Source organism: Artemia franciscana, chromosome 9 (genome assembly GCF_032884065.1).
Source record: "Artemia franciscana chromosome 9, ASM3288406v1, whole genome shotgun sequence".
NCBI lineage: Eukaryota > Metazoa > Arthropoda > Branchiopoda > Anostraca > Artemiidae > Artemia > Artemia franciscana.
Genome location: NC_088871.1, coordinates 32,560,872 through 32,587,686, shown reverse-complemented (window position 1 = coordinate 32,587,686; position 26,815 = coordinate 32,560,872). Strand labels below are relative to the sequence as shown.

The 26,815-nt window shown below is 34.8% G+C and overlaps 2 protein-coding genes across 5 annotated transcripts in view; one reads left to right on the top strand and one right to left on the bottom strand.

The window, feature by feature from the left end:
- Window positions 1-26,815, top strand: part of LOC136031289 (solute carrier organic anion transporter family member 1C1-like) — a 178,652-nt gene that overhangs the window by 105,214 nt on the left and 46,623 nt on the right. The window lies entirely within an intron of this gene.
- Window positions 3,771-26,815, bottom strand: part of LOC136031288 (uncharacterized) — a 62,489-nt gene continuing 39,444 nt past the window's right edge. Inside the window, exons 3-4 of the mRNA XM_065710735.1 lie at window positions 9,336-9,534; window positions 3,771-3,927 (exon numbers count right to left, since the gene is read on the bottom strand). Of these exons, the coding sequence (XP_065566807.1) occupies window positions 3,823-3,927; window positions 9,336-9,534 (304 nt within the window). The 3' untranslated portion in view covers window positions 3,771-3,822. The remainder of the gene's footprint in view (window positions 3,928-9,335; window positions 9,535-26,815) is intronic.

The window sequence follows — 26,815 nt, the reverse complement described above, 5'->3', positions numbered from 1 at the left end:
TTTGTCAATTAAGCTTTGCTACATTCGATGAAATCTATCTTGAGAGGTTAAGAGAGAAGGCTAACTTTGAAAAATAAACAGGGGAAATCCCAAGTGGCTGGTAATTCCTAAAAATCATAATATTTTAAGAAAGGAGATAGGGCCTGAAGAGCAATCCCACTTCATATATCTACTAAGACCACACTTAGAGGATTCACTTTTTCACTGACAAGGCCTAATCAAATTCATTTTATAGCCTTTCTTGGTTAAATTCTACGATAGTTTCAGCATTTTCGTTAGCGTACTAGCAGCATAGTTTAGTTTCCGGAAAAAAAAAACACAGAAAAACTTTAATTACGTGTTTCGGTCAGTTTCTTAATCAGAAAATCGTGTCGACTAGCTCTGATTAATGTCCTACAGCATCATACACCTTTCCAAAAATACTAATTTGCATCTGAAATTGACAGTGACCTTCAAGAAGAAGCTGACAATGGTAAACTTTATGCGCTACCACTATTTCTTTATATTCACTGTGCATAGAAAGGAGGGTCATAAGAATTCGGGAGGCATTTTAGTCAATTTAACGTCCTCTCTTCATTCCCACCGGAATTTTTTAATACAAAGATCGTTAAAGCTTATCTAAACCGGAATCCAGCAACAATTTTTAATATCATGACAGAACGAGCTGAAATCCATAGACTGACTGTTTCAGTGCAAAAATGAGGCAAATCCAGACTCAAAACAGAACAAGTCAAGTCCTGAATCTGTGAATAAAAACGGAGTCAAAGCTGTGGGCTGATTCAGCACTGTGGACGGACTAGGTGTAAAATCAATCTAAGTCCTGATTCAGAGCAAGTCTAACTGTAGACTGACTCATTGCAAAAATACAGCTAAGCCTTGAAATCAGTGTGCAAACAAGCTGGCTCAAAGTGGACCACATCAGTGCTGAAAGGATCAGAAATAGTAAAACAACCGATGTACAAGCTGCAGAATATCTGAAAAAAATGAGGGTAATTCTGACTGGCTACCAAAACGAGCTAGATTCAAACTGAGAAATCTCTGGGATGGGGTGCGTTAACTTGCAAAACTAGGTAAGTCCAAGCTCGAGAATTTCCGTGGCTCGGTATAAAAACGGACAAAACCATGATTGAGTGTTAAAGCAAGTTAAGTCAAAACGAGTTAAAGGAATTCGATTAAAACACTAGCCAAGTACTAATTTCTTAAGAAAACTGTGAGAAAATTAATTAAGCCCAGATTCAGTCAAAAAATCATGTAAAAACTCAATGGAAATAAGCGTAAACTGTACAACACTGGTGAAAAAGAGTAAGACTAACTAAGTCTTGAAAAAGGTTTGTTTTCGCACACTCTGTGTGAGAATAAACAAAATCTAAGCTGAGGACTGACAGGGTGGGCACCCCCGCCCCTTTTTGAAAAGGAATCACGCACAAATTTTCTCCGTATATTTCAAGAATAAAATTATACCAGTAGGCCCTCCAAAGCCCGCCCCACCACCCAACACAAAACTTTAGAAGCAGGGTAGGCCTGAGGAAACTTGTAAAAACTGGAATCATCCTTAGATCCTTAGTTCCTCCTGTACCACCAGAGGCACCCAGGGCATCCAAAAAGAGCCACGAATCATCCCTCATGTTTGCTGCAGCCCATACATCTTCCCATTGGGGCTTGACTGTCGAATTAATAAACTTCAGGTCCCGCTGGTATGTACGAAGAAGTTTGTTTTGTGTCCTCTTCTCAAGAGGACAATATTTGCTCCAGCATCCCCAGTCCCTCTCCTCATCTTAAATTTAATATAGAGATTTGTATATTGCAGCTTATTTTGTGCAAGAGCCGCATAAGCATTCTCGGATTGTATAATTAAAGTTCCAAATTGGGTATCTGGCCTGAATTGATGATAATAAGATTTCAATTATCCAACATTAGATAGCTTTCCCCATCCCGACGCCAACAACGCGACCTTTCAATGACATCCGTGCAATTATTGAATCATAATTTTAAGGTAGAAACCTTAAAATTATGAAACCTTACTCTTATTAGAAACCTTATTCTGCATGACGATACAAACGAGAAGATAATCTACATCTTCTTACTAAGAAAATTATGTATCACTTGCTCAGCAAAAATTATTTTGTTGTTAGGATGCCTAAAAAATTTTATTCGAAGAAAGCGTCCATAAGAAAATGGATATAATTTTATAAAAAATATATAGAAGATAAAAGCTTAATCATAGTCTTAGTAATAGCTGCAACCAAATAAAAGACAACCGTAGTCCTTAGTAACGGACAGTTTTAAAACGTGTTCCGAAACAAAACTGTCTAGAAGGGAAAGTTTCCATTGATATTTGATTCAGGAATAATGACTAGGCTTTACTTAATAGTTAAAGTTTATTGCAAAGAAATCCCACAAAAAAGGCAGAAGATTGAACAGGAAAGTGCACTGTTGTAATTACGATTGTTGAAAACTCTAGACTGGAGAAGTAACGTCCCCTGCCTTAAATACCAAGGAAATTCACTTTGTGTAAGGGTAGCCTTGATGTGTCTCCTTTTGCCCCTGAACGTATTAAATCAAACCAGAGGTTGTCTCATTTAGACTGAATTCATTAGCTCATCAAGAGTCTTCACAAAACTGATATTACTATAGCCGTTGCTGAACTCATGGAGAAGCACAATCGAAAGATTTCAAGAAATGCTTGAAGTCGACTCCTTGAACCCTAGTAACGTTGTCAGCTATATAGTAATATTTTGCTTTTTTTTTCTCTCTCTCTCTCTCTCTCTCTCTCTCTTTGCAGTGCTCCGTCATTTTCTTTTTGTACACAGACGGGTTTTCAATAAATAAAAATAAGGATATATCCAGTGTCTTTTAAATAACAAAAGAGATCGTGCCATAATAAAGTCCCGTTTTCTGTCATTTTGTGCAACAAACAATCAATTCATACTTCTACCCCAAAGTGCCAGAGAGTACAAATTCTAGGATAGTAAATTCATTTTTCAAAGTCTTAATTGTATACCATAGGTTTGAGCCTCCAACCTGGAAAACAAGGGAACTTGCTTTGTTGCATGGCTGCCAAGACTTCCAGGATACATCAAGATCGCAGTGTTATGTTTAAAAGATCGTTTAAAAGCTGTTGTTATACCTACGTGCTTTTTACAAATTCGTCCAGACAACTCCATCACAAAGGCTCATATAGCACAAATAATGGCAGTCCACAAGTGCAATACTCGGGGTGGAAAGGCTGGGATGCTTAAAAAGGGCAACACTGAAATATCTATGGCCAAAAACCCTGAAATGTGGGTTCAAAATATCTCTTCTTGTATAATCTCCCTCTCCCCTTAGTAAATAAAAACTCGGAAATGTTCAAAGAAGATCTGCTTAACGAAAAATTCCATTTGTTTATTTCAATTTTTATGAAGTAATGGAGTTTTTATCTAAAATTTCTCAAAGACACCGACGTTAATTAACCCTCGGACTCTGTATCTATGTGAAAAAGCGGCATAATGTTATTGGGGAAATTTAAGGTAGGTTGCAGGTAAAACCTATGTTAAATATCCTATTCTAGTTAGGAGTTCTACCTGGAGGGGGCAGATTATTTCGAACCATCCCCCTATATTTGAGAAATAAATTTTTAAGGTTCCTCATCAAAAATCGCCTTTGTTTTGGTCGAATAAATTTTTGTCGAATAAAATGAAATAAAAGCGAAACGAAACTGCCTCGTGGTATTATCCCTATATTAAGAAATAAGCTCTTCTGTTTGATAGGGCTGTTCTATTGAGCCATTTCAATTTATTTCGTTTAGTTAGCATGTTGTGGCCGTACTTTGGCATGCCATTTTTAGGTATCTGTCAAAGTTATTGGTCTTGTTTCCTTGGTTACGTTGTTCGTCTTTATTAGATTCATGCCATTCTTTGTTTTATTGGTCACGATCATTTCCGAGGTCTAAAAGGAAAAACATCCTAAACAGTAAATGGTTGACGTTTATTATTACTTACAAAAAGTTATCTTTTAAAAGCAGTAATTTCGGCTTATTGGTGGCAACGAAATTCTTTGTTGCCCTAGTTAAAAGATAAAAAGTGAGTAAGCGAACGACAATATAAAAGATGAATTTAAGTAAACTAGTTAGGGTAGCTTAAATCATTCTTAGAGTCTTTTTACCCTTGACATTTATTAGTATTTAAATTAGCCATCACAAACTGATTAATGGAGCAATTGGAACAAAATAAAATGCATATTTTAACAATTTTATTATCTGAACTATTTTATCTAATTAAATGATCTAGAAGGATTTAAAGTTTTAAAATAACGTTAATTATATTACAAGTTCTTCAGTTCAAATTTTAGACCAAGATGCATTTTTTTTGTTGAATACAAATTTATGTTTCATTTCAACTTTAATAGTTTGAAGTATCTTGAATTTTATTTTATATTTGATTGTATAGGACGATACAGAACGTATTTAAAAAGGACATAATTACACATAAGGCTTCCAACTCATACTAATCTCAAACAGAAATAATTAGGTACAAAATTAGAGATCAAAAGGTCTACCAAATCTAACATTTACATATCAACTTAAATTATGCAGTAAAATATTATTGCTTTTTGTTAGGTTGAATGGTTTCTGAAAATCTATGATTAGTTAGCTCGAACTTTTTGCACCTATGAACACTCATGCACGATGAGTTTCAACGCATTAACCGACAGGAAATGAAAGTAAGGAAAATCTTATAAGAAAAAAGATTATAAAAAGACTGAGTGTTCAACTTTGATCAAATTTAAGATTTTTGTTGATAGAGTTAAAAAAAACTTTGTTTGAAAACTTTTTGAACTTAGAAAGATGAAAGACAGCTGCCGTCTTTTCGGCCTTCATGTTCTCTGATGGTAAGATAAGGCTCATTAAAAGTTAGGAATGATTTATGTGGGAATGTTTGACATAAACCTCATTATGTTACTCTCAGTGAACTGTTTCTGTTACAGCAAGAATTGGCAAAATTGTCTTTCCTCAGAGTAACTTTCTAATTCAAATCTAATGGGAAAAACTAATAAAGTTTTAAATGTGAATTAATGATAATAAATTGAGCTGAGTCTATTGAGCCAAGTAGCCGTGTGTATTACATAAGACTCAAAAATATGAAACAATATTTTAGTCTTGTCTTATCTGCTCTGCTGAAGGGGGGAGGGGGCAGTTGCCACAAATATTTTGGGAAAAGCTTTAATTTATTAAGCAGCTTTTCAACTCTTGTTCATTATAAGTGTCAAATTCGCTCTTTACTTTCGGCAGATAATTTTTTTTAATTAATCCACGCTCGTTTTTAACAAAAGGAAAACAACAAAAATTGGGGCCCGTTACAGTTCACAGTATATTCCAAGGTAATATTTTTATAAATATACTGCCTTTGAAACCTTATCATCAACTAAAACTGTGAGCCTAGTTTATGGCAAAATTGAAAAATGTCCTGTGCTTTTTTTTTGTCACATTTGCTTAGGTCATTTTCTTCCCCTAATATTTAAGGTACTTTTACTTCCTAAAATCCACCAGTTCAAGATTAGATTCTTTTGTTTTAAAACTTTCAAAAGTGGAAATTATTACACCCTCTACATCTGTAAATAGAACAGAAATGGAATCATTGAAGAATAAGAAGGTAGATATGAAAAAAATAATTGAAAAGAAAATAAGACTTGGTGCTTTTTATAATGATATTTTTACTATAAATAGATAGGTCAAAGCGATTGTAGTCTGGTCATGGAATTTGATATAGGCGGGATCCGCTCCAGGAATCACTAATTGTTTCAATTTTTATTTTCCGTTTTTAATTGAAACTCTTACTCTCTTATTTGTCATTGAAATGCCTAATAAGTGCCCTTCTGACGTTTTGGATTCACATAATAACCCATAAATGTAGAACTGCCTCTGTGTAAAAAATCATGCTGATTTCTTGCTATTTTTACTTTTCTAAGTATTTTTCCTTAAATCAGCTCCAAAAAAAGAATTGACATAAATATATTGAGTATTATTACTGTAACGTCAGCGGTACTTGTGTGACATCTATCTCTGCATCAGCATGTTGTACAACATATCTGTTGCGAGTAGGATATAGTGAATTAGATCAAAATTCTCACATATATTTTTCTCCCAGTTTAGAAATTTTGTGTGCACGCATAAGCTTTACCAGCCCATTTTCTTTTTCTATTGTTATCTGTATTATACAACACTAGGAGACCGAGTTTTGCTTGTAAAGGGAATTATAAACATAAAGACATAAAAAAATAGGAATTATAAATCTGGCTGAAGAAACCGAGTGTAGACGGCATTTACCTTAGCCCACCCGAAACCTTGATTACACTATGCTTCTGCAGCAGATCATTGCTTATAGCTATAGTAAAAGCCAAGCACGAGCATTTATATGCATGATTTTTTAATGAGTGTTTGTTGTTTTAATGTATTGCGTAATGTTTTGAATTCACCAAATGGTGCGTTTGTTAAATAGTTGCTTTTCTTCACTATTACTTGAATAGCACCTACTCCAATATCACCCCCTTGCCCCCCCAGTTAAAATACTGTAGCCTCGCCCCTGCCGTTAGGATAATGCTGGATAAAAGCTTAAACGCCAAGTACATTAAATTTTATAAGAATGTTGTATATTCATACATTTTTCCAAGTAAATATCTTCATTAGTCGCAAAGGTGTTGACAACATCTTTGTATGACTATGATTTTACAATAAATTATATTTTCCAATACGTTTTGAAAGACCTGAATTTATCCCTAGAGTAGAGGTTTTCAATCTTTTGTGGTTCATGACTCCCTTAAAACGTTATATTTTCCACAAATCCTCCGGCGATTTTCCAACCAATTCTCCGTGAATGCGTCCGATTCTTTTCAAACTATTTGATCTTCCTAAAAAATTGTAAAACTTACCTTTTTAAAAGCTATTGTTCATTTAAAAGCATTTATAAATGGATCATGTTTTCCTTTGAACAATATAAAATATCTAATTTCATCTATTACGGTAATAACAATATTGAATCTGGACAGTTTCAGCGGTTGGTCATGATATAAATTCGTTCAACAAGGGTTCAATGTGGATCGAATCGAAATTTTAAATTGAGAAAAAATTTAACGTCGATTAGCGATTGGTAGTTTTAATGGAATGGATGGTCTTATTTTTCACTGCACACCTTCTAAAATCTCGGAATAAAATTTGTTTGTTGCTACTCTCATGACATATTTTCTATTGCTGCAACTGCAAAGAAGTCAAAAACCAGCGCCGATTCGGAATTGATATACGTAGAGTTTTTGATTTTCTTTGTTTAAGTACAGCCAAAGCGACAAAATTATCGTCATATTTATTTCCACTTCTAGGAACCGTTGCCATTAGCTTGTAGATCATTTTCTGGATTCAGTACGATCTTGATTAATCAAGTTTAATAAGAATTCGTCAATTTTTTGAATAAATATAAAAAGTCAAGAACTAACTTAACCCTTACACTACTAAGGTAGTCAAAACTGGTGCGAGCACTCAGAATCAAAAATCTGATTCCATAAACACAAATACAATAACTCTGTTTTAAAATCACACCGAAAGAGCTGCTTAGAAAAGATAGTGACAACGAATGAATAGAAATCCAACAACCGACATGCAAATGCACTAAAGCACTATAATGCGGATGGGGAAGCTGCGCTTGCGCAATAGCTATTTCAAATGAGATGGATTAGTGTGCGCACATAAAATCCCTTTAGAATGATGGGCGTTTACAGAAATCGTTGGACCTAGCTGTTTCAACAAAAAAAAAAAAAAAAACAGAGAGAGCAAGAAATGGAAAGAAAACAATGGAGTTTTATCAACATAAAAGAATAATGGTGCAAAATTTCGGGATTAGGGCATTCCGACAAATGTGTCAAATTGTTTAATTAAATGTCTCGTGTCGCCCTTATAACGAAACCATATCTCCTCAGAAAGCCGCAGATCACAGTTTGAGAAAAACTGCACTAGTGCATTATTTCTCAGCCTAAGAGGTTGTAACTCCGCAATGAAGTTATGATCCCATAGGCTGCCAATCAATAGGCTGCACTAGTGCATTATTTCTCAGCCTGAGAGGTTGTAACTCCGCAATGAAGTTATGATCCCATAGGCTGCCAATCAGAAAAATAACATTTGTGCTTAAAATAGCCTTTATTTATTAATTGAACAGTTCAATCAAAAATACACAAGTGCAAAAAAATTTTCAAAATGAATAAACATGTAAAAATCAGTAACTAATAAGATAAATAATTATCCCCTATTGATAAAAATAGAAAATAGACTCATATTGTCATATGATATTATATCATTGCTATTATAAAGAGGTAATCAGGGGCAGGGGAGCCAACAAATGGTTTTTGGGAGCCATTTGAGAAATTACTGAGAAATAAAATGAAATTCAAAATTTAAAATTTGTGATAATATACTAAAAAATATGTAAATATTGTCATCACCTCGGGTTTCAAGCTTTCATTGAAGAAATGGTGAATTGTAATAAATTACAAGAACTAAATCCTAGCCATCTTTTAAGATCTTTTAATAACAGTGGTTTTAGCTCTATTTCGATAAGTCTGCATGCTCTAGAATAAAAGCCCAAATATCACCCTTTGCAACAGTGGTATATTAAAGGACATCAAAATCTTATTAACTGAATTCAGCCACATCTAGACTGCCTATAGATATAACCTAGGGTTTTCAGATGTATTGTCATGCAAAACAAATGTTTGCAACTTTCAGAAAATTTCTTCTAAAAGCCCAATCCTTTTCCTTTCGCTGAGTCATTAAAGAAGAGGTGTGGGGATGTAGAGGTATTTCAGTACAGCAGAGAAAACGTCTCCAACAAAGGTGAGAAAAAAACAGGACGACTGAAAACGGGATACATTGGAACAATTCATGCCCCTTATCATTTGAAGAGATGAAATGTTCTGAACATCTCTACTTATTATTCAATTACTAATTTCAAAATTTTCCCTGGTGTTGTTTTTGGTAACATATTGCTTAATAAAGAAATTCTTTGCTGAGGACTGAACATGGATTCATAACTGTACACTGAAATTGTATTACATTCAACGGATATATGTGGTCCTAGTCGACGAAGACGCATACTTACCCAAATAAAAGTTGTTTTTAAGTAAAATATTACACTTCAGCGAGTGTTCTTCTTGCCATTTCAAGACCAGTCTTATACCACTTTGAATACTCATATTATTTCAACGAGGCTTTTATTCACAATATTTTATCGGATTATACTAATAAAAGCCTAGGTTTTCCCAAAATAGCAGCAAAAAAATGATGTTTACTTCTTTGAAAAGCTTATGACTCTTACCTGCTTGAAAGGTCTTAATCCACCGTTCATTCTAACAGATTCTGCTGCAATAACAGCAAGACCTTCACTAGCCATTCCGTGATCTTTAAGTTGACGCAGAGACTGATGTGGGCCAATGCTGCAATGATAACATGAAGATTCAGGATGAGAATGCTGGCGTATCATCCTACTACTGGCCGAAATCCCACATATATTTGATCTAGAAGTAAATTCAAATGTTTAAACAAATAAGAAAAGTTTTCCAAAAGAGCAGATAAGCTAGAGAAACAATTGCAATGAGCTAGTTTTAGCAATCCTTAAAATCCACTTTATTCCTTTGTTGCACGATAGTAAAAGAAATTCTAGGTCAACAATAGCATCTGAACAGCCTTAGACTATTTTTAAATCTCTATATGAAGTTTTAAAGATTTTAAATTGTGACATCTTTGAGACGGTCTCGGAGATTTTAATTTCTGTTAAACCTCTTACAGCTGGGGTTTCAACATTTTTTCATGACTATACCTGCAAAACACTCTGCACATAAGTTCTCAAAGAAAAGTCTGTACTTTCATAATGGCACGTATTAACCTTTCTAATGTGTGTTTGTGATCTTACATTTCCAATCTGTGACATCAAAGATTTGATGCTAAGATGTATGCAGCTGACAACCACAACAAAAGAGCTTAATGACTGAAACTGGTTTTGAATTTTAGTTTTTACTGCAGTCAAAGCCAAAAAAGAAATGACACACAGAAATCTGTGTGTTATAGAGTTCTGTTCAACGTACATTCAAATAATTTATTTTTCAATATATCAGGAGGTTCGTTTTACTCAGTATTGTTTGTCTTGTTTTATAGGGCACATTCCGAAAGTAATACAACATTTTTTTTTTTTTTTAATCGATATATTGAGCGTATTTTTGCAAGCATTAAAAAAATTTCAAACATAAATACTGTTCTTGAACCTCTTCACATTTTTCAGTGATTCTGCCATAAACGGTATGCGCTCTGAAAAGCGTTTTGGGGGCTTCTCGCAAGGTTTTTGTCACTACCGATTGAATCTCTTCTATGGACGAAAAAAGTATTCTTTTTTTTTAGTTGCTTTGACCCGAGAAACTTTAGACAGAATATTCAGCTCTGGGAGTGACATGGTATGTGCAGTCCCAAAATAAGGATTTTTTTAAACTCTTCTTCTTTAGGTTTCATTAAAGCACAAATTTGACCCTAGTCTTTCAGAGGTGTCAGGGGTGGCAAAACAAAAAATTTCGGTGGTAAAAGTATCTATTCTTTCTTGGATGCATTTCTTCATCGATAGTAAGTTCTGCTCGTTTTAGGTTGAATATCCTAAACAAATTAATCTTTGCTCTCTTTTAAGTATACATCCATTCTTTAAACTCATAAACAACATTAAGAAATGTTGTCATTTCGTATAGAAAATTTAATCACAAAAACGATTGATGTCCAGTTCTATCAAGCAGCATCCATTTCAATTTTCAGGAAAGTATCCGAGACTGTCGTTTCCAGATTTTTCAAGTGAGTGATGATCATTGCTTTGATATTAGAAAAGATTGAAAACTCCGTCTATTTTTCGATGGATAGAAGCATAAAATTCATGTGAAGATTCCAAAACATCCAGTGGGAGAGTTTTTTTAAGCAGATATATTTTTGCCGTTAAAACTCGCAGTGTGTCAATGGAAGTGAATATGTTACTTTTCTTCCTCGAAGTTCATAATCAGTTCATTGAATTCATAAATATGCTTATAAAACATACGATACAACAAATACTCTTCATGAATGCACGGTTCACAAGTATATTTCTGAGGTTTAAGCAAAACATGAACTTCTTTTCAGGGTCCAAGCAACCTGTTTTGACAAGACAGCCACCTGACACTTAAGTATGCAAATCAAAGTTACGAGTCCCAAAGCCGAGTTCTGACAAACAAGTCAAAGCATTTAAAGGTTTGGTTCACGTGAATTTATAATGTTCAAACCATTTACCACGGCGTTCTGTGTCTCATTGAGCGCAGCCCTTGAGTGTTTCAAAGAAAGTGACTAGATATGATTAATGACTTGAATCAGTTGCGCTGATTAATTTGTCGTTTTTATCAATAACTTCAGTCAAACTCTATGAACCTTCATATTAGCTGCACCACCTGTACACACATCAACACTCAATATCTATTAAAGGCCTTCCCAAGACCAGAAAATAATTTGCATTTTACTGAAAATTTTTATTTTCATTTTTCCTTTTGGTCAGCTAAACATCTCACTAATGATGCCCCTAAAGTTTCCTCTTGATATGATCAGCCGTTCCAAAAATATTGCTAAAACGCATGTATCAGCGCTTTGTATACACATAGTGTGTATTAGTTTAGTTCAACTTTCCCCTCAGCGTTTCCTCAGATATTTTTTTCATAATCTTCGGACTTAGTAGTACTCGCTACAGAAGTAGTAGCTATTGTGATAACAGTGATAGTAGCAATATTACTTGTGGTAGAAGTAGAGGCAGCAATAGTTGTAGTAGTAGTAGTGTGTAAATATTGCCGTTTTGGTTACTTGATCATCTCCCTTATCATTTCCAGAAAATCTAAAATTAATACTCTCAGTTACTCATGAGTTATATGCTTTTAACAACCCATATGCTTTTAACAACCCTTATACACATAATATGTTATGTTTTAGTTCAACACTCTCCTCAACATTCCCTGAAAGACTCACCTTAATGCACTTCGGATTTAGGGAACGTAGAAGCCAAACATTCATACCTTTACATGCATTCCATAAGAACCTTATCTGCCCCCATAGCATTACGTAAAGCCCTTGCCCCAGGGCTCCGGGAGTTGTGCCAACCCTAAGGCATTGTTATATGTTCTTTGGACTCTTTTAAATAAAATTACCGTCTCATAATTTTAATCAAAAGTGTTTGGTTAAAAGAGGGGTAATTGGGGGTGGAGGGATAGTTGACCTACATTACAATTGACTTTTAAAAGGGCACCAGAACTTCCGATTTCAATCAAATGAGCCAGCCACCTCTAAAGTTTATAAAGCCATCCCTCTCATAAGAACCTTAAATTCCCTCGGGGCTATAACTTACAACTCCCACCCTCAGGCTCTGATGGTTTGTAGGCAAACATGCATACCTTTACCTGCATTCCATAAAAACCTTATCAGCCCTAAGGCATAACGTAAAGCCCTTGCCCCAGGGCTACCAGTGTTTTGCCGACCCTGGAGGCATTATTATATGTTCTTTGGACTCTTTTAAACAAAATTACCACCGTATAATTTTAATCAGATATGGCTGGTTAAAAGAGGTGTAATTGGGGGGTGGGGGGGGCTAGTTGACCCCCATCACTATTGACTTTCAAAAGGGAACCAAAATGAGCCGGCCACCTCTAAAGCTTATACAGCCATCCCTCCCATAAGAGCCTTAAATTCCCCTACTAAGAAAAGAGGAAAAAACCTTCCATCTCTTTAGCATGACAGAACTATCAAATTTCAGATGGCATATGTAATACTGCTACCCTACCTCAGAACTAAGCGAAGAAAAAGAAATCACAAACTCAATTAAAATCAAAGACGAAAATGACTTTTAAGAGTAAAGTATATATAGCCCAAATATATATAGCCCAAATTTGTTCTCTAAAGTATAATATTTTTATAATAACTTGTGATATTTCAGTAGGATTAGTCAAAGAAACGGGTTCTTTTAGATGAAGAATTTAACAATGGCGCTATAATAGAAAAATACCATAGTAATTTTCAATGACTGATTCAAAGTGGTACGTTTTAAAACTTGCAAATTACCACACAAAGCAGAATCTATTGACGTGCATGTTACTTACTAAGATTCCCAACTATTTTCTAGACAGTTGCAGTCCCTCACGAAACAAGCATTTGACCAGTGTATAGTTGACCACGTTCATTTTTTCATGCTCGGAAATATTATTCTTAGAGTATCAAACTAGAGCTGCATGTTGTTTTGAAGTTGTCTGTCGCTTAGAATTGGCTGCCTTATGTTGCTCAAACACAGTTGAAGCTTGATGAATGACAATTCCGTCAGAAAAGGCAAGCATTTACTTTAATTTTCGTCTCCCGCGAGCATCTTCTGTTGGATTCGCCTTGTCTCAGAAGTTCCATAAAGTATTAAATATCAAGTTTATATTCATAGATTTATCGTTCGTTCCTTGTCCTGATGTTATATGAAGCATTTGATGCGTTTTTATCGTGTTTTTTTTTCTGAACAACATTAAGACAATTTCGACATTAAATTGCGCTAATCGACACAATCCTATTTATGTCGTTTTATGAATTATATAGAATTCAAAATGAACAGATTGGTTAGGGAAAAATGACGAAGTGACAAAATTGCCATGAGTATGACACGACATCCTGGCATAATCAGCTCACGTAAAGCATTAATGTTGTGTGGAAAAACAACTGAAACAAGAAAGTCGTCCTATTGCAAAGAACATAGATTACAATCGAATGCTTTTGATCAGTTATTCACCATAGCCAAAGCTCCATAGCTATATGAAGAACTGGACTCATTGATGCGCTCAATGAGCCAATGCTCTTGTTATGAGCATGACATGACAGTCTAGCATAATCAGTTCCTGGAAAGCATCGATGTCGTGTGTCAAAACAACCGAAGCAAGAAATTCGTCCTATTGCGAAGACGATTAACCACGAACGAATTATTTGAATCAGTTATTCACAGCATTGCGGATGAGTGCTCCATGATCATTTGGTTCATTGATGCGCTCTAATTTTAATATCCGGAGTGAACAACTATGAGCATGACGCCACAATCTTGCATAATTAGTTCCCGTAGAGCATATATTTTGTGTTGAAAAACAACTGAAACAAAAAAAGTTGTACTATTGCAAATAACATTGACCACAATCGAATTCTTTAGATCAGTAATTCACTTTAGCTAAAGTTCCATAGTCATACGAAGAACTGGATTGATTGATGGGCACAGTGAGCCAACGTTCGAGCTATGAGCATGACATGACAATCTAGCATAATCAGTTCCTGGAAAGCATCGATGTCGTAAAACAACTGAAACAAGAAATTTGTCCTATTGCGAAGAGGATTAACCACGATCGAATTCTTTGAATAAGTTATTTACAGCATTGCGGGTGAGTGCTCCATGATCATTTGGCTCATTGATCTGCTCTAATTTTAATCTCGAGTCAAAAGCTATGAGTATGACACCACAATCTTGCATAATTAGTTCCCTTAGAGCATAGATTTTGTGTTGAAAAACAACGGAAACAAGAAATTTGTCCCACTGCAAAAAATATTGAACACGATCGAATTCGTTAAGCCAGCGTTACACCAGTATTGTGGGCGAGTGTAAAGTACCCATACAAAGAATTAGGTTTATTGATAAACTATTGTTTTGATAGCCCGAATTGAAAAATTCTCCAAAACCTAATTCTATACATCAGTCAAGATGAATTTATGACGTCTTCCTTGGGTAAAAAAAAAACGTCAGTGATTGGGAGCCAACTTTCTGAATACGTTTATGATAAACAAAAGTACTAAACCTTTCAATGAAAACGTTGGGCTGCACTTGCTGCACTGTGTTATGAGGGCCCTCATGTAATTGCCAGCCCCAATAATACTTTCTATTGGCTGACTAAAAAATAGGAGTGTAATATTTATTCCTTAGAGGATAACGGGGTATGGCGAATGCTCCAAAGCCAAAAAAATTAGTTTCATTGATGCACTCTTATCTTGGCAGCCCGAGTCCATAAGTTTTGAAAAATAATGGCAAAATAATGTTTGATAAAACTAATTGTATAGTGACTCTAGCTCCCAAAAATATTATCTATAAGCTAGAAATTAGAAAAAGATAGAGAAAGAAGAGATAGAAAAAGCTAAAGATTAGCATAATTTCGGAAACGAGAAGGACTACTTTAAGACCCACCACTAATCTCTAAATAAGGTCACAAAATACAATAACAAAGATCGTTACATTGTGTCGTGACACAAAAAGAATCTGCATGTCTCTCTCTTGAATGTCTTAAGCTTCATCGAAGAAAAAGATTGACCACAGTTTTTAATAGGAGTTTCTTTTGTAGTAAAAGATTTTTAATAATACAGCACAAAAGACTAATTATCTATCATGGAAAAATAAAGGGCTTGGATTTTGCTTATCAGAATTGGCAGTTTCCTCAGAAAATTCAAATTACTCTTCAGAAATATGCAAATATGCCCAATAGATAAATGTCACTTAGTTTTGAAAAAAAAAACAAAAAAAATATTCTATGCTTGGAAAAAGGCCTTAGATGAGTATTCATGGTTTTGGGAAAGCAAATAAATAATAGAGATCTATGTTTCCCCACAAAAAAAAAAAAAAAAAAAAAAAAAAAAAAAAAAAAAAAAAAAAAAAAGTGTAGACAAGCGTTTTCTCCAATGATTAGTTTTAAGCGAAAACAAGTTATATAAAAAAGGTTTAAATACTATTTATGCATGTCCTTCCTCAGGTTTTTTTCCGTTAGTCGCGTATTTGTTCTAAACATTGTCGAGCGTATAAGAAAAAAAGCCGACAAACTTGGTAGTAATATCACAAGAGGAAAAGTTGAATTTGGAAAACAGATAGAAAGGGATAAGAAAGAATCACCTTTCGCCTAGTGGGTGACTTAAGAATACTTAAAAGTAACAAACAGGGATGGTACTTTTTCCTGCCAAAAAACAAATCCTAGTTTTCAAAAAAAAAAGAACAAATCTTAAGTAGTTCTTTTTTTAAGAAGATGAAAATGAATTGGAAGGGAAGATATATAAATGTTCCTGATATTCTACCCCTTCGACTACATTCCTGCAAAAATATTAAAATTACACAGCTCTCATGCATACCAGTTGTTTAGGGATTAGTTAGTAAGATAATTGCCTGTGTATGGCGTTGGAGAAGGAGTAGAAAAAAATACAAAGAATAGTCTTCAGATAAACGGCTAAAGAAAACACATAAAGCCTCCTAGTAGGAGTCTATGCCACTATTAAGGTAAATCTAAATGAGCATTTATATTTTTTTTTAAAGCAAAAAATAATAAGTAATATAGCCCAGAGTCAGCAGAACACATAAGAAATCTAGTTCCACTCAGATTTTACCAAGCTAAAAAAAATTCGTCGATCTTTCTCAATAGATCATTGACATTAAGAGACAGCAAAACAACCCCATTCACAAAACTTTTCCGTGATGAATAAATGAAGAATTTGGGGACTTCAACTATTTTTTTGCAATGATAGTGAACAACTTGACGGTATCTATAACGTAATCTTCATCTTTAATTAATCCTTGCACCGCGGAGCACTAAAGGTCAAGCTGCTTTATCACTTAGCCATGGTGGTGCTTCTTGTATTTATAAAAGAGAATGAGGCCGAGAAGGGATTGAAGCAAGTAATCAGCTTAAAAAGCTCGGATATATGGAACATTTTTTCTTTTAAACAAGTGTAAAGAAGATTACAAGCATGCAATTAGAAACTTCCTTCGATAGTCTGTTTCTGAAGGTGCTAATTTGTTCAGAAGAGCTCAACAAGAGAAATTGCAAGTTCCAGAGTGCTGTTTCGTTCAGAAGAGCTGAACAAGAGAAATTGCCAGTTCCAGAGTGCTGTTTCGTTCAAAAGAGCTGAACAAGAGAAATTGCAAATTCCAGAGTGCTGTTTCATTCAGAAGAGCTGAACAAGAGAAATTGCAAGTTCCAGACTGCTATTTTGTTCAGAAGAGCTGAACAAGAGAAATTGCAAGTTCCAGAGTGCTGTTTCGTTCAGAAGAGCTGAACAAGAGAAATTGCAAGTTCCAGAGTGCTGTTTTATTCAGAAGAGCTGAACGAGAGAATTTGCAAGTTCCAGACTGCTATTTTGTTCAGAAGAGCTGAACAAGAGAAATCGCAAGTTCCAGAGTGCTGTTTTATTCAGAAGAGCTGAACGAGAGAATTTGCAAGTTCCAGACTGCTATTTTGTTCAGAAGAGCTGAACAAGAGAAATTACAAGTTTCAGACTGCTATTTTGTTCAGAAGAGCTGAACAAGAGAATTTTCAAGTTCCAGACTGCTATTTTGTTCAGAAGAGCTGAGCAAGAGAAATTGCAAGTTCAAAAGTGCCATTTTGTTCAGAAGAGCTGAACAAGAGAGATTGCAATATCGGGCAGTAAATGTAGGGCTATTCGATCATTTTTGTTACAAGTCATTTATCGAGTCAGAATAAAACTGAATAAAACAATTGAATTTTTTCAATTGAAAGTAAGGAGCAACATTAGAACATAAAACGAACAAATGTTATTCCATATATGAGAGGGACTCCCGTCCATAATCCCTCGCTCTTTGAGATAGTTTTTTAGTGCTTTAAAAAAACTTGTCAATGGCTCCTGTGTTTCAGCAGGCATTCCTAAGGATTTACAACAAAAAGTCAAATTATAGCACAAAGAGGATGGATTGAGGAGGGGCAGCCCATAATTAAAATGACGGATTTTAATTAAAAATTTTCAACAAAATTTGAATATTTAGTCGAAATTTTTGATGAACAGTTGCTTTGTTAAGTAAGTTCTTATAATATTATTAAAATACAATTTGGGAGGGAAGGAGAGGAATACCGTTGTTCATGTGGATGGAAATTCTGCGTGATTTATTTTTTATTTTTGATGCGGCTAAAACCATCGTAATCTCTGCAGCAAGAGTTATCTGATGTTCAAGTATATTGAAACTTAGCATATAAATAGTAAAACACTAATCATTAGCATAGCAATTGCCAAAAACAAAGTTCCTGGTAGCAACTGCAACTGCCATAAAAAAAAAAAAAAAATATGGTGATGTCTTTGATGCTCCACCTCAACTTGTCCACCTCTGTGCAATTAAGCAACTGAATGTTTGAAGAAAAAGGGGGTAGGGGGACTTTTTGGTCACTTAAAAACGGCACTAAGGCTTTTAACTTCCTTGAAATGAGCCCTTTCTAGATATACAAATAAATAAAACATACAGATATACAAATAAAACAAATAAACATGCATCTGTGATCTTTCTTCTGGCAAAAAACAAAAGATTCCACATTCAACAACAAGAGAAATTGCAAGTTCCAGAGTGCTGTTTCGTTCAGAAGAGCTGAACAGGATAAATTGCAAGTTCCAGAGTGCTGTTTCGTTCAGAAGAGCTGAACAAGAGAAATTGCAAATTCCAGAGTGCTGTTTCGTTCAGAAGAGCTGAACAAGAGAAATTGCAAGTTCCAGACTGCTATTTTGTTCAGAAGAGCTGAACAAGAGAAATTACAAGTTCCAGAGTGCTGTTTCGTTCAGAAGAGCTGAACAAGAGAAATTGCAAGTTCCAGAGTGCTGTTTCGTTCAGAAGAGCTGAACAAGAGAAATTACAAGTTCCAGAGTGCTGTTTCGTTCAGAAGAGCTGAACAAGAGAAATTGCAAGTTCCAGAGTGCTGTTTCGTTCAGAAGAGCTGATCAAGAGAAATCGCAAGTTCCAGAGTGCTGTTTCGTTCAGAAGAGCTGAACAGGATAAATTGCAAGTTTCAGAGTGCTGTTTCGTTCAGAAGAGCTGAACAAGAGAAATTGCAAATTCCAGAGTGCTGTTTCGTTCAGAAGAGCTGAACAAGAGAAATTGCAAGTTCCAGAGTGCTGTTTCGTTCAGAAGAGCTGAACAAGAGAAATTGCAAGTTCCAGAGTGCTGTTTCGTTCAGAAGAGCTGAACAAGAGAAATTGCAAGTTCCAGAGTGCTGTTTCGTTCAGAAGAGCTGAACAAGAGAAATTACAAGTTTCAGACTGCTATTTTGTTCAGAAGAGCTGAACAAGAGAATTTGCAAGTTCCAGACTGCCATTTTGTTCAGAAGTGCTGAACAAGAGAAATTGCAAGTTCCAGAGTGCTGTTTTATTCAGAAGAGCTGAACAAGAGAATTTGCAAGTTGCAGACTGCTATTTTGTTCAGAAGAGCTGAGCAAGAGAAATTGCAAGTTCAAAAGTGCCATTTTGTTCAGAAGAGCTGAACAAGAGAGATTGCAATATCGGGCAGTAAATGTAGGGCTATTCGATCATTTTTGTTACAAGTCATTTATCGAGTCAGAATAAAACTGAATAAAACAATTGAATTTTTTCAATTGAAAGTAAGGAGCAACATTAGAACATAAAACGAACAAATGTTATTCCATATATGAGAGGGACTCCCGTCCATAATCCCTCGCTCTTTGAGATAGTTTTTTAGTGCTTTAAAAAAACTTGTCAATGGCTCCTGTGTTTCAGCAGGCATTCCTAAGGATTTACAACAAAAAGTCAAATTATAGCACAAAGAGGATGGATTGAGGAGGGGCAGCCCATAATTAAAATGACGGATTTTAATTAAAAATTTTCAACAAAATTTGAATATTTAGTCGAAATTTTTGATGAACAGTTGCTTTGTTAAGTAAGTTCTTATAATATTATTAAAATACAATTTGGGAGGGAAGGAGAGGAATACCGTTGTTCATGTGGATGGAAATTCTGCGTGATTTATTTTTTATTTTTGATGCGGCTAAAACCATCGTAATCTCTGCAGCAAGAGTTATCTGATGTTCAAGTATATTGAAACTTAGCATATAAATAGTAAAACACTAATCATTAGCATAGCAATTGCCAAAAACAAAGTTCCTGGTAGCAACTGCAACTGCCATAAAAAAAAAATATGGTGATGTCTTTGATGTTCCACCTCAACTTGTCCACCTCTGTGCAATTAAGCAACTGAATGTAATGTTCTTTGCTAGATAGAAAAAGATTGCCACAATGGGAGGAGCACTATTACCTACCCCCCATAACAATAATAAAAGTGTAAATCAAAAATATTTCCAAGAATCAAGAAGAATTAGATATCAGATTTATCCCCCCCCTCCCATCAAAAATCAATCTATTTTATATGAAGGTTCAATGAGAGTTGCGATATTTGGTATCAAAATACACTCTATGAGGTGTTGGAGGTGCCCTCTTTGAGGTGCTCCTACCCCGCTGGCAAAATCCTTATTTTTACATATTTTTTTTAAACTTATTGTCCGAATTATCCAACAAAATGTTTTTTTTTTTAATGATTGGGCTTCCTCTAAAGCTTCCTTCTGCATGCCTAAACAGTATATTTTTTAAGCTAAAAGGGTTCATAGTTGGCCCTTGCAAGATATTTAGTTTATAAGTAGAAAAAACAAGCTTCCTTGGGAGTATTTCCAAATTCTGAAAAAGATTTTCCAAGTTGGAATACTCAAAACTAAGTTTGCTTCACTACACTATGGTATTATCTGTCAAAATTGATTTCTAATGGTGACGAGATTTTAAGACAATTAAGAGAGCCGTCTCAAATTTAACCTTTTAGGTGCTTTGAAATTCTATAAAATAGAATGCGAGATAAGCTGATTAAACATTTTCGAACGAAGTTTAACAGGAAATATAAAAAGCTTCATTAGCATTTCTCCTTCTGGAAAATTCTAGCAGAGCATCGACACATTAAAAACTTTTCCTGGATAAATACCAAAGTACCAAGTCCCGAAACATCAACTAATTCGAAAAACACACTTGTTAATGGACTAGAGTGTGTGAAAATCTTTTCCTTGTACTCTTTGATTGCTTTTCAGTTTAAATAATGTCCAAATGACAAATGTGAACATAAAAGACCTTTGGTACTACTATACCTAAAAATATTTTAAAGACTAATAAACTCAAAAAACATTTTTACAAAGAGCAATATAGCTTACGTACCCAACAAAGCCCAGTGTTTATCTTGAAAAAATTCATTATTACTCAGTATGCTAATAAGAAAAAATAGAGCAAGGCTAATAGCGACAGTATAAGTAGACAAAAACTGACATTTTACAACAGCTCCGCTTTTATTCAAGCAATTTTGCTTTTATAATATTAGAAAAGCGTCGACAACAATTCCAGTGAGTATATTTAAGTTACCTAAGACTAAGATTCTTATTTCTCTTTTAAGAGGGAAACAATTAATACTAAAAAACAAATCATTTTTTTACAAATACAATTTTACAATTTTTTACAATTCAGTTATAATAATATCAAAATTTTTCGGACCGTATGTTCATGTCATCACGAAATAAGACTCAAAATTCCTACAACCTAATAACTTCAGATAACCCACGGAATAAAAAACAAACAAAAAATAACAAGAGAATTTGGAGCTACTTACTTTTACAATTAATTAAATACAAAAATATGCCGATTCTTCACAAGGTCAAATTTCAAAATACAGCTAGACTAAATGAATTAAAAACCATACAACGGTGATTTTATTTTCAAAATTCCCATGTTAGTAGCTTAACGAATTGACCCTGGGTTTTCATTAGCTATCAGATAACAGGAAGCATTGCAAGACCGTGAATAGCAGTCTAGTACCTGCTATTACTTTCGCTATTCTTGGTATTACCCACAGATATTGATTCTTAGAATTTCCAATTTCTTATTCGTTGTAACTGGCCAATTCGATCTTAAAATCATATTTGGTATGCGAGATCAACAATCCAGGTTGAAGTCACATTTGACCTTACAACTGATCTGAAGGGCAATGAGGGGGGAATGTGGGTTTTGGCACTTTCGAATGTGTCAAAGAAAATCTTGCTGCTTCTTTAAGTTTAAAAAGTGTGAAGACTTAATGTTGAATTATCACTTTTTTTTCTTGATCAGAACTCGTATTGGATAAAATAAATTAGTGAAAATTTTCAGGGGATGTGTTGTTGGCCGAGTGGACTTTAAATTTTAACCTGGTGGAAGGGACAGTGGTAAGTTGAAAGAAACTGTGTAACTAGGCTATCATAATGGTGTGCCTGCTACATATTAAATAAAAAAAAAAAAACTAGTTTTTTTTAACTGAAAGTAAGGAGCGACATCAAAACTTAAAACGAACAGAAATTACTCCGTATATGAAATGGGTTGTCCCCTCCTCAACGCCTCGCTCTTTACGCTAAAGTTTTTAATTGTTTTAAAAAGTAGGACTGTGGCAGAGTCAAACTTTAGCGTAAAGAGCGAGAGATTGCGGAGGGAACAACCCATTTCATATACAGAGTAATTTCTGTTCGTTTTAAGTTTTAATGTCGCTCCTTACTTTCAGTTAAAATTTTATTTAATTTCTGAACGTTTTTGAATTAATGCATGTTTGATTTTGGCTCTCCGCACATAAATTATTAAAATGAAATTTGCATATTAATTCTTTTTTTGGCTAAATGGCTTTCTCTTAGTTTTGATCAGAAGATTTTGAGAAATAAGGGGTGGGGAAGGAGGCCTAGTTGCCCTCCAATTTTTCGGTTACTTAAAAAGGCAACTAGAACTTTTAATTTTAACGAACGTTTTTATTAGTAAAAAACATACAAACTTTTATATTCTTATATTTTTATTATGTATATGAGGGGGTTTGTCCCCTCGTTAACACCTCACTCTTTACGCTAAATCTTAAGCTTTGTCCCAATTCTTTAATAATGACCCCTGAATCAGAAAGGCCGTAGAATAAATAGTTGAAATTACTAAAAATACTTTAGCATAAAGAGCGAGGTATTTATTTCCTCCTAAATACCTCGCCCTTTATGCTAAAGAATTTTTAGAACCCCTCATATGCGTAATAATCTCTGTTCGTTTTAAGTTTTAATGCTACTCCTTACTTTCAATTGAAAAAAAACTTTTTCATTTTTATTTTTTCATTGTTTTTTTTTATAGTAAAGCTAGAAAATCCCGCGCCCTTTTCATTGAATTTCTCTTCCCCCATGAGATATTCCTCCAAGGAAAGATCCTCCCAATTGCCCCTTCCCCTCAACCCCACCCCAAACCAAAAAAATAGCCCTGAAAACCTCTGTACACTTCCCAATAACCATTACTGTATGTAAACACTGGTCAAAGTTTGTAATTTGCAGCCCCTCTCCCAGGAACTGTGGGGGAGTAAGTCATTCCCAAAGACATAGTTATTATGGTTTTCGACTATGCGGAACACAATGGCTATCTCAAAATTTTGATCCGTTGAGTTTGGGAAAAAATGAGCGTGGGAGGGGGCCTAGGTGCCCTCCATTTTTTTGGGTCACTTAAAAAGGGCACTAGAACTTTTCATTTCCGTTAGAATGAGCCCTCTTGCAATATTCTAGGACCACTTGGTCGATACGATGACCCCTGGAAAAAACAAAAACAAAAAAACAAATAAACACGCACCCGTGATCTGTCTTCTGGCAAAAAATAAGAAATTCCACATTTTTGTAGATAGGAGCTTGAATTTTTGCTATTAGGTTCTCTGAAACGCTGAATGCGATGGTGTGATTTTCGTTAAAATTCTCTGACTTTTAGGGGATGTTTCCCCCTATTTTCCAAAATAAGGCAAATTTTCTCAGGCTCGTAAATTTTGATGACCAAGACAAAATTTAATAAAACTTATATATTTAAAATCAGCATGAAAATCTGATTCTTTTGATGTATCTTTAAGTATCAAAATTCCGTTTTTTAGAGTTTCGTTTACTATTGAGCCGGGTCGCTCCTTACTACTGTTCGTTACCACGAACTGTTTGATAAGAAACCACGGGTGTAGGGTGGGGGTAACTTCATATTTAGTGTCTTTAGGGGTGGGACGGGGGTAAAAAAATGTACTTAGGATCTGCCTAAAAGTGTTGACACTATTAGCCAAAGTGGAACTTCGCGTTAATTTGAGGTAAGAGTAATGAGAAAAAATGACAGTGAGTAGAAAAGTAGATAGAAATGGATAATGGAAAGAGTCGAATTTTGCTACCTAATTATTGGTTAGTCTGAAAAGGTTTAATAGTTTTTCTTCAAAGCTTGTAACTTATATCCGTAAGTTGAGTCAAAGGAAGAAAATCTCGCAGAAAAAAGCAAAAAAGTCGTCTCGCCCAAAATTTTTCCGGTTATCAAGGACTTCTAATTACCTTTCTTCAGCCGAGTTTCTTGACTTTGAATTAAAAAATAAAACAAGTTTTTTCTAGCAGAAAGTAAGGAGCGACATTAAAACTTAAAAAGAACAGAAATTACTTCGTATATTAAAGGGGCTGCTTCCTCATCAACACCCTGCTCTTTACGTTAGTTTGACTCTTTCTCTCAGCTCTGCTTTTTAAAACTGTAAAAAAAACTTTAGCGTAAAGAGCAGGGCGTTGGTGAGGAAGCAGCCCCTTTCATATACGAAGTAATTTCTGTCCGTTTTAAGTTTTAATGTCGCACCCCACTTTCTGCTAAAAAAACTTGTTTTTTATTTAATTTTTTAACGTTTTTGAATCAATGCATGTTTTGATTTTGGGTCTGCAAAGGAATTATTAAAACGAAATTTGCATGTTTATCTTTTTTTTGGCTAAATGGCTTTCTCATAGTTTTGATTGAATGATTTTGAGAAAAAAAGCAGCGAGGGAGGAAGCCTAGTTGCCCTACGATTTTTTGCTTACTTAAAAAGGCAACTAGAACTTTTAATTTTTTACGAATGTTTTTATTAGTAAAAGGTATACGTAACTTATAAATTAGCTTACGTAACAAACTTTTGTATTCTCATGTTCTTATTACATATACGAAGGGGTTCACCCCCTCGTCAGTACCTCGCTCTTTACACTAAAGCTTAAATTTTGTCCCAATTCATTAAGAATGACCCCTGAATCACAAGAGCCGTATAATAAATAGTTGAAATTACTAAAAATACTTTAGCGTAAAGAGCGAGATATTAGGAGGAGGTGAGCCCCTCATATGCGTAATAATTTCTGTTCGTTTTAAGTTTTAATGCTGCTCCTTACTTCCAGTTGAAAATTTTTTTCATATTTATTTTTTCATTGTTTTTTTTTTTTAAATAATGCTAGAAAATCTTGCGCTCCCTTCATGGAAATTTTCTTCCCCATGACAAATTCCTCGATGGAAAGTTCCCCCAACATATCCCCCTTTTGTCAACCCCTCCCCTCAACCAAAAAATCCCCCTGAAAACTTATGTACACTTCCCAATAACCATTACTATTTGTAAGCACTGGTCAAAGTTTGTAACTTGTAGCCCCTCCCACGGGGACTGTGGGGGAGTAAGTCAACCCCAAAGACATAGTTATAAGGTTTTTAGACTACTCTGAATAGAGTGGCTATCTCATTTCGATCTGATCCTGTGACTTATAAGTCACATCCGTTAAGATTCTGTGACTTTTAGGGGGTGTTTCCCCCTATTTTCTAAAATAAAGCAAATTTTCTCAGGCTCGTAACTTTTGATGGGTAAGACTAAACTTGATGAAACTTATATATTTAAAATCAGCATTAAAATGCGATTCTTTTGATGTATCTATTGGTATCAAATTTCCATTTTTTAGAGTTTTGGTTACTATTGAGCCGGGTTGCTCCTTACTACAGTTCGTTACCACGAACTGTTTGATAATGCTGAACATTCAAAACATTCTTATGTTGTCTCCATCAATTTGGGTAGCTCAAAATGAACCCAGACACCTTTTTCTTCTCTAATAGGCTTGTAAACTACAAAGAATAAAGGCAGGGTCGAGCACATGATCACCATCAGGAAATTTCGAGGGATGGACAGTGCAAGTGCTAATGGGAGCTTTATTTTTAGCGAGATCTTAATCGAAGGGTTTCTCATTTATACATATCTTTTCAATGTTTTCTTGTTTCCCAAGGGTGGCCTTCGCTCCTCTGGCCCCTGTCTGTGGAGACCCATGGCCAAGTAAGTCTTAACAAAAACAAACGTATCTTAAAGATTGGCTTTATCCACATGGGGAAATCTAAAACTGGGTGAACTAAATTTGTTTTTTCAGATCGGCTCATGCTTACAGAGCCTCTAGACAAAGACTGGAGGACCTCAATCCTTATAAAATAGACAAGAGCTATGAAAAAAATCATTGTATTGATTCATATCGTCCAAAATGACCTAATTTTATTTTTGTTTACGAAAAGCTAGCAGCTTACTGGCATGTATTATAGGGAAAACAAACCTAAGAGGGAAAAGTATGGATTCGTGTTCCCCCAAAATTTACCAAACTTCTCCGACCGGTTTGGAACTTACAGGGCAAATAGATTAGATCATGCGGACCTTAATGAGATCAATAAATTTTGGAAAAAAGCATGATTATATCCATTATTACCGTAAAAAATTTTTTACGCTTACCTGTAATTAAATTCCAGGCTTTAGATACCTCAATTAAAATTTCAGAACCAAGGGATTCTTAATTAAGACAAAAAAAAGGGAGGGCTAAAAGTTTTTTTTTTCGATTCACTGCTGGCTTTGCACTATAATGCCTAAGTGACATGCAAACAATATATTACGGTTAAATAGCGACAAAGATCAAAAGATACTATGCTTTGCTATGTAATCAAAACGCGTATCTAAAACATCCTGGAGACGGTTTTTGTATTAATTTAAAAATTGTGGGGGTGTGGCAGGAAACAGGCAAGCACACTTCACATCATGGCATGAGGGAGCATCAGAGTTGAAGCGTTTGAAGATTTTGGTGTCTAGTCTATTAAATTTTTCCATTCCCTATTGAACCAGAATCTATTTTGGTGAAGTAGCAATGTAGACCGAAA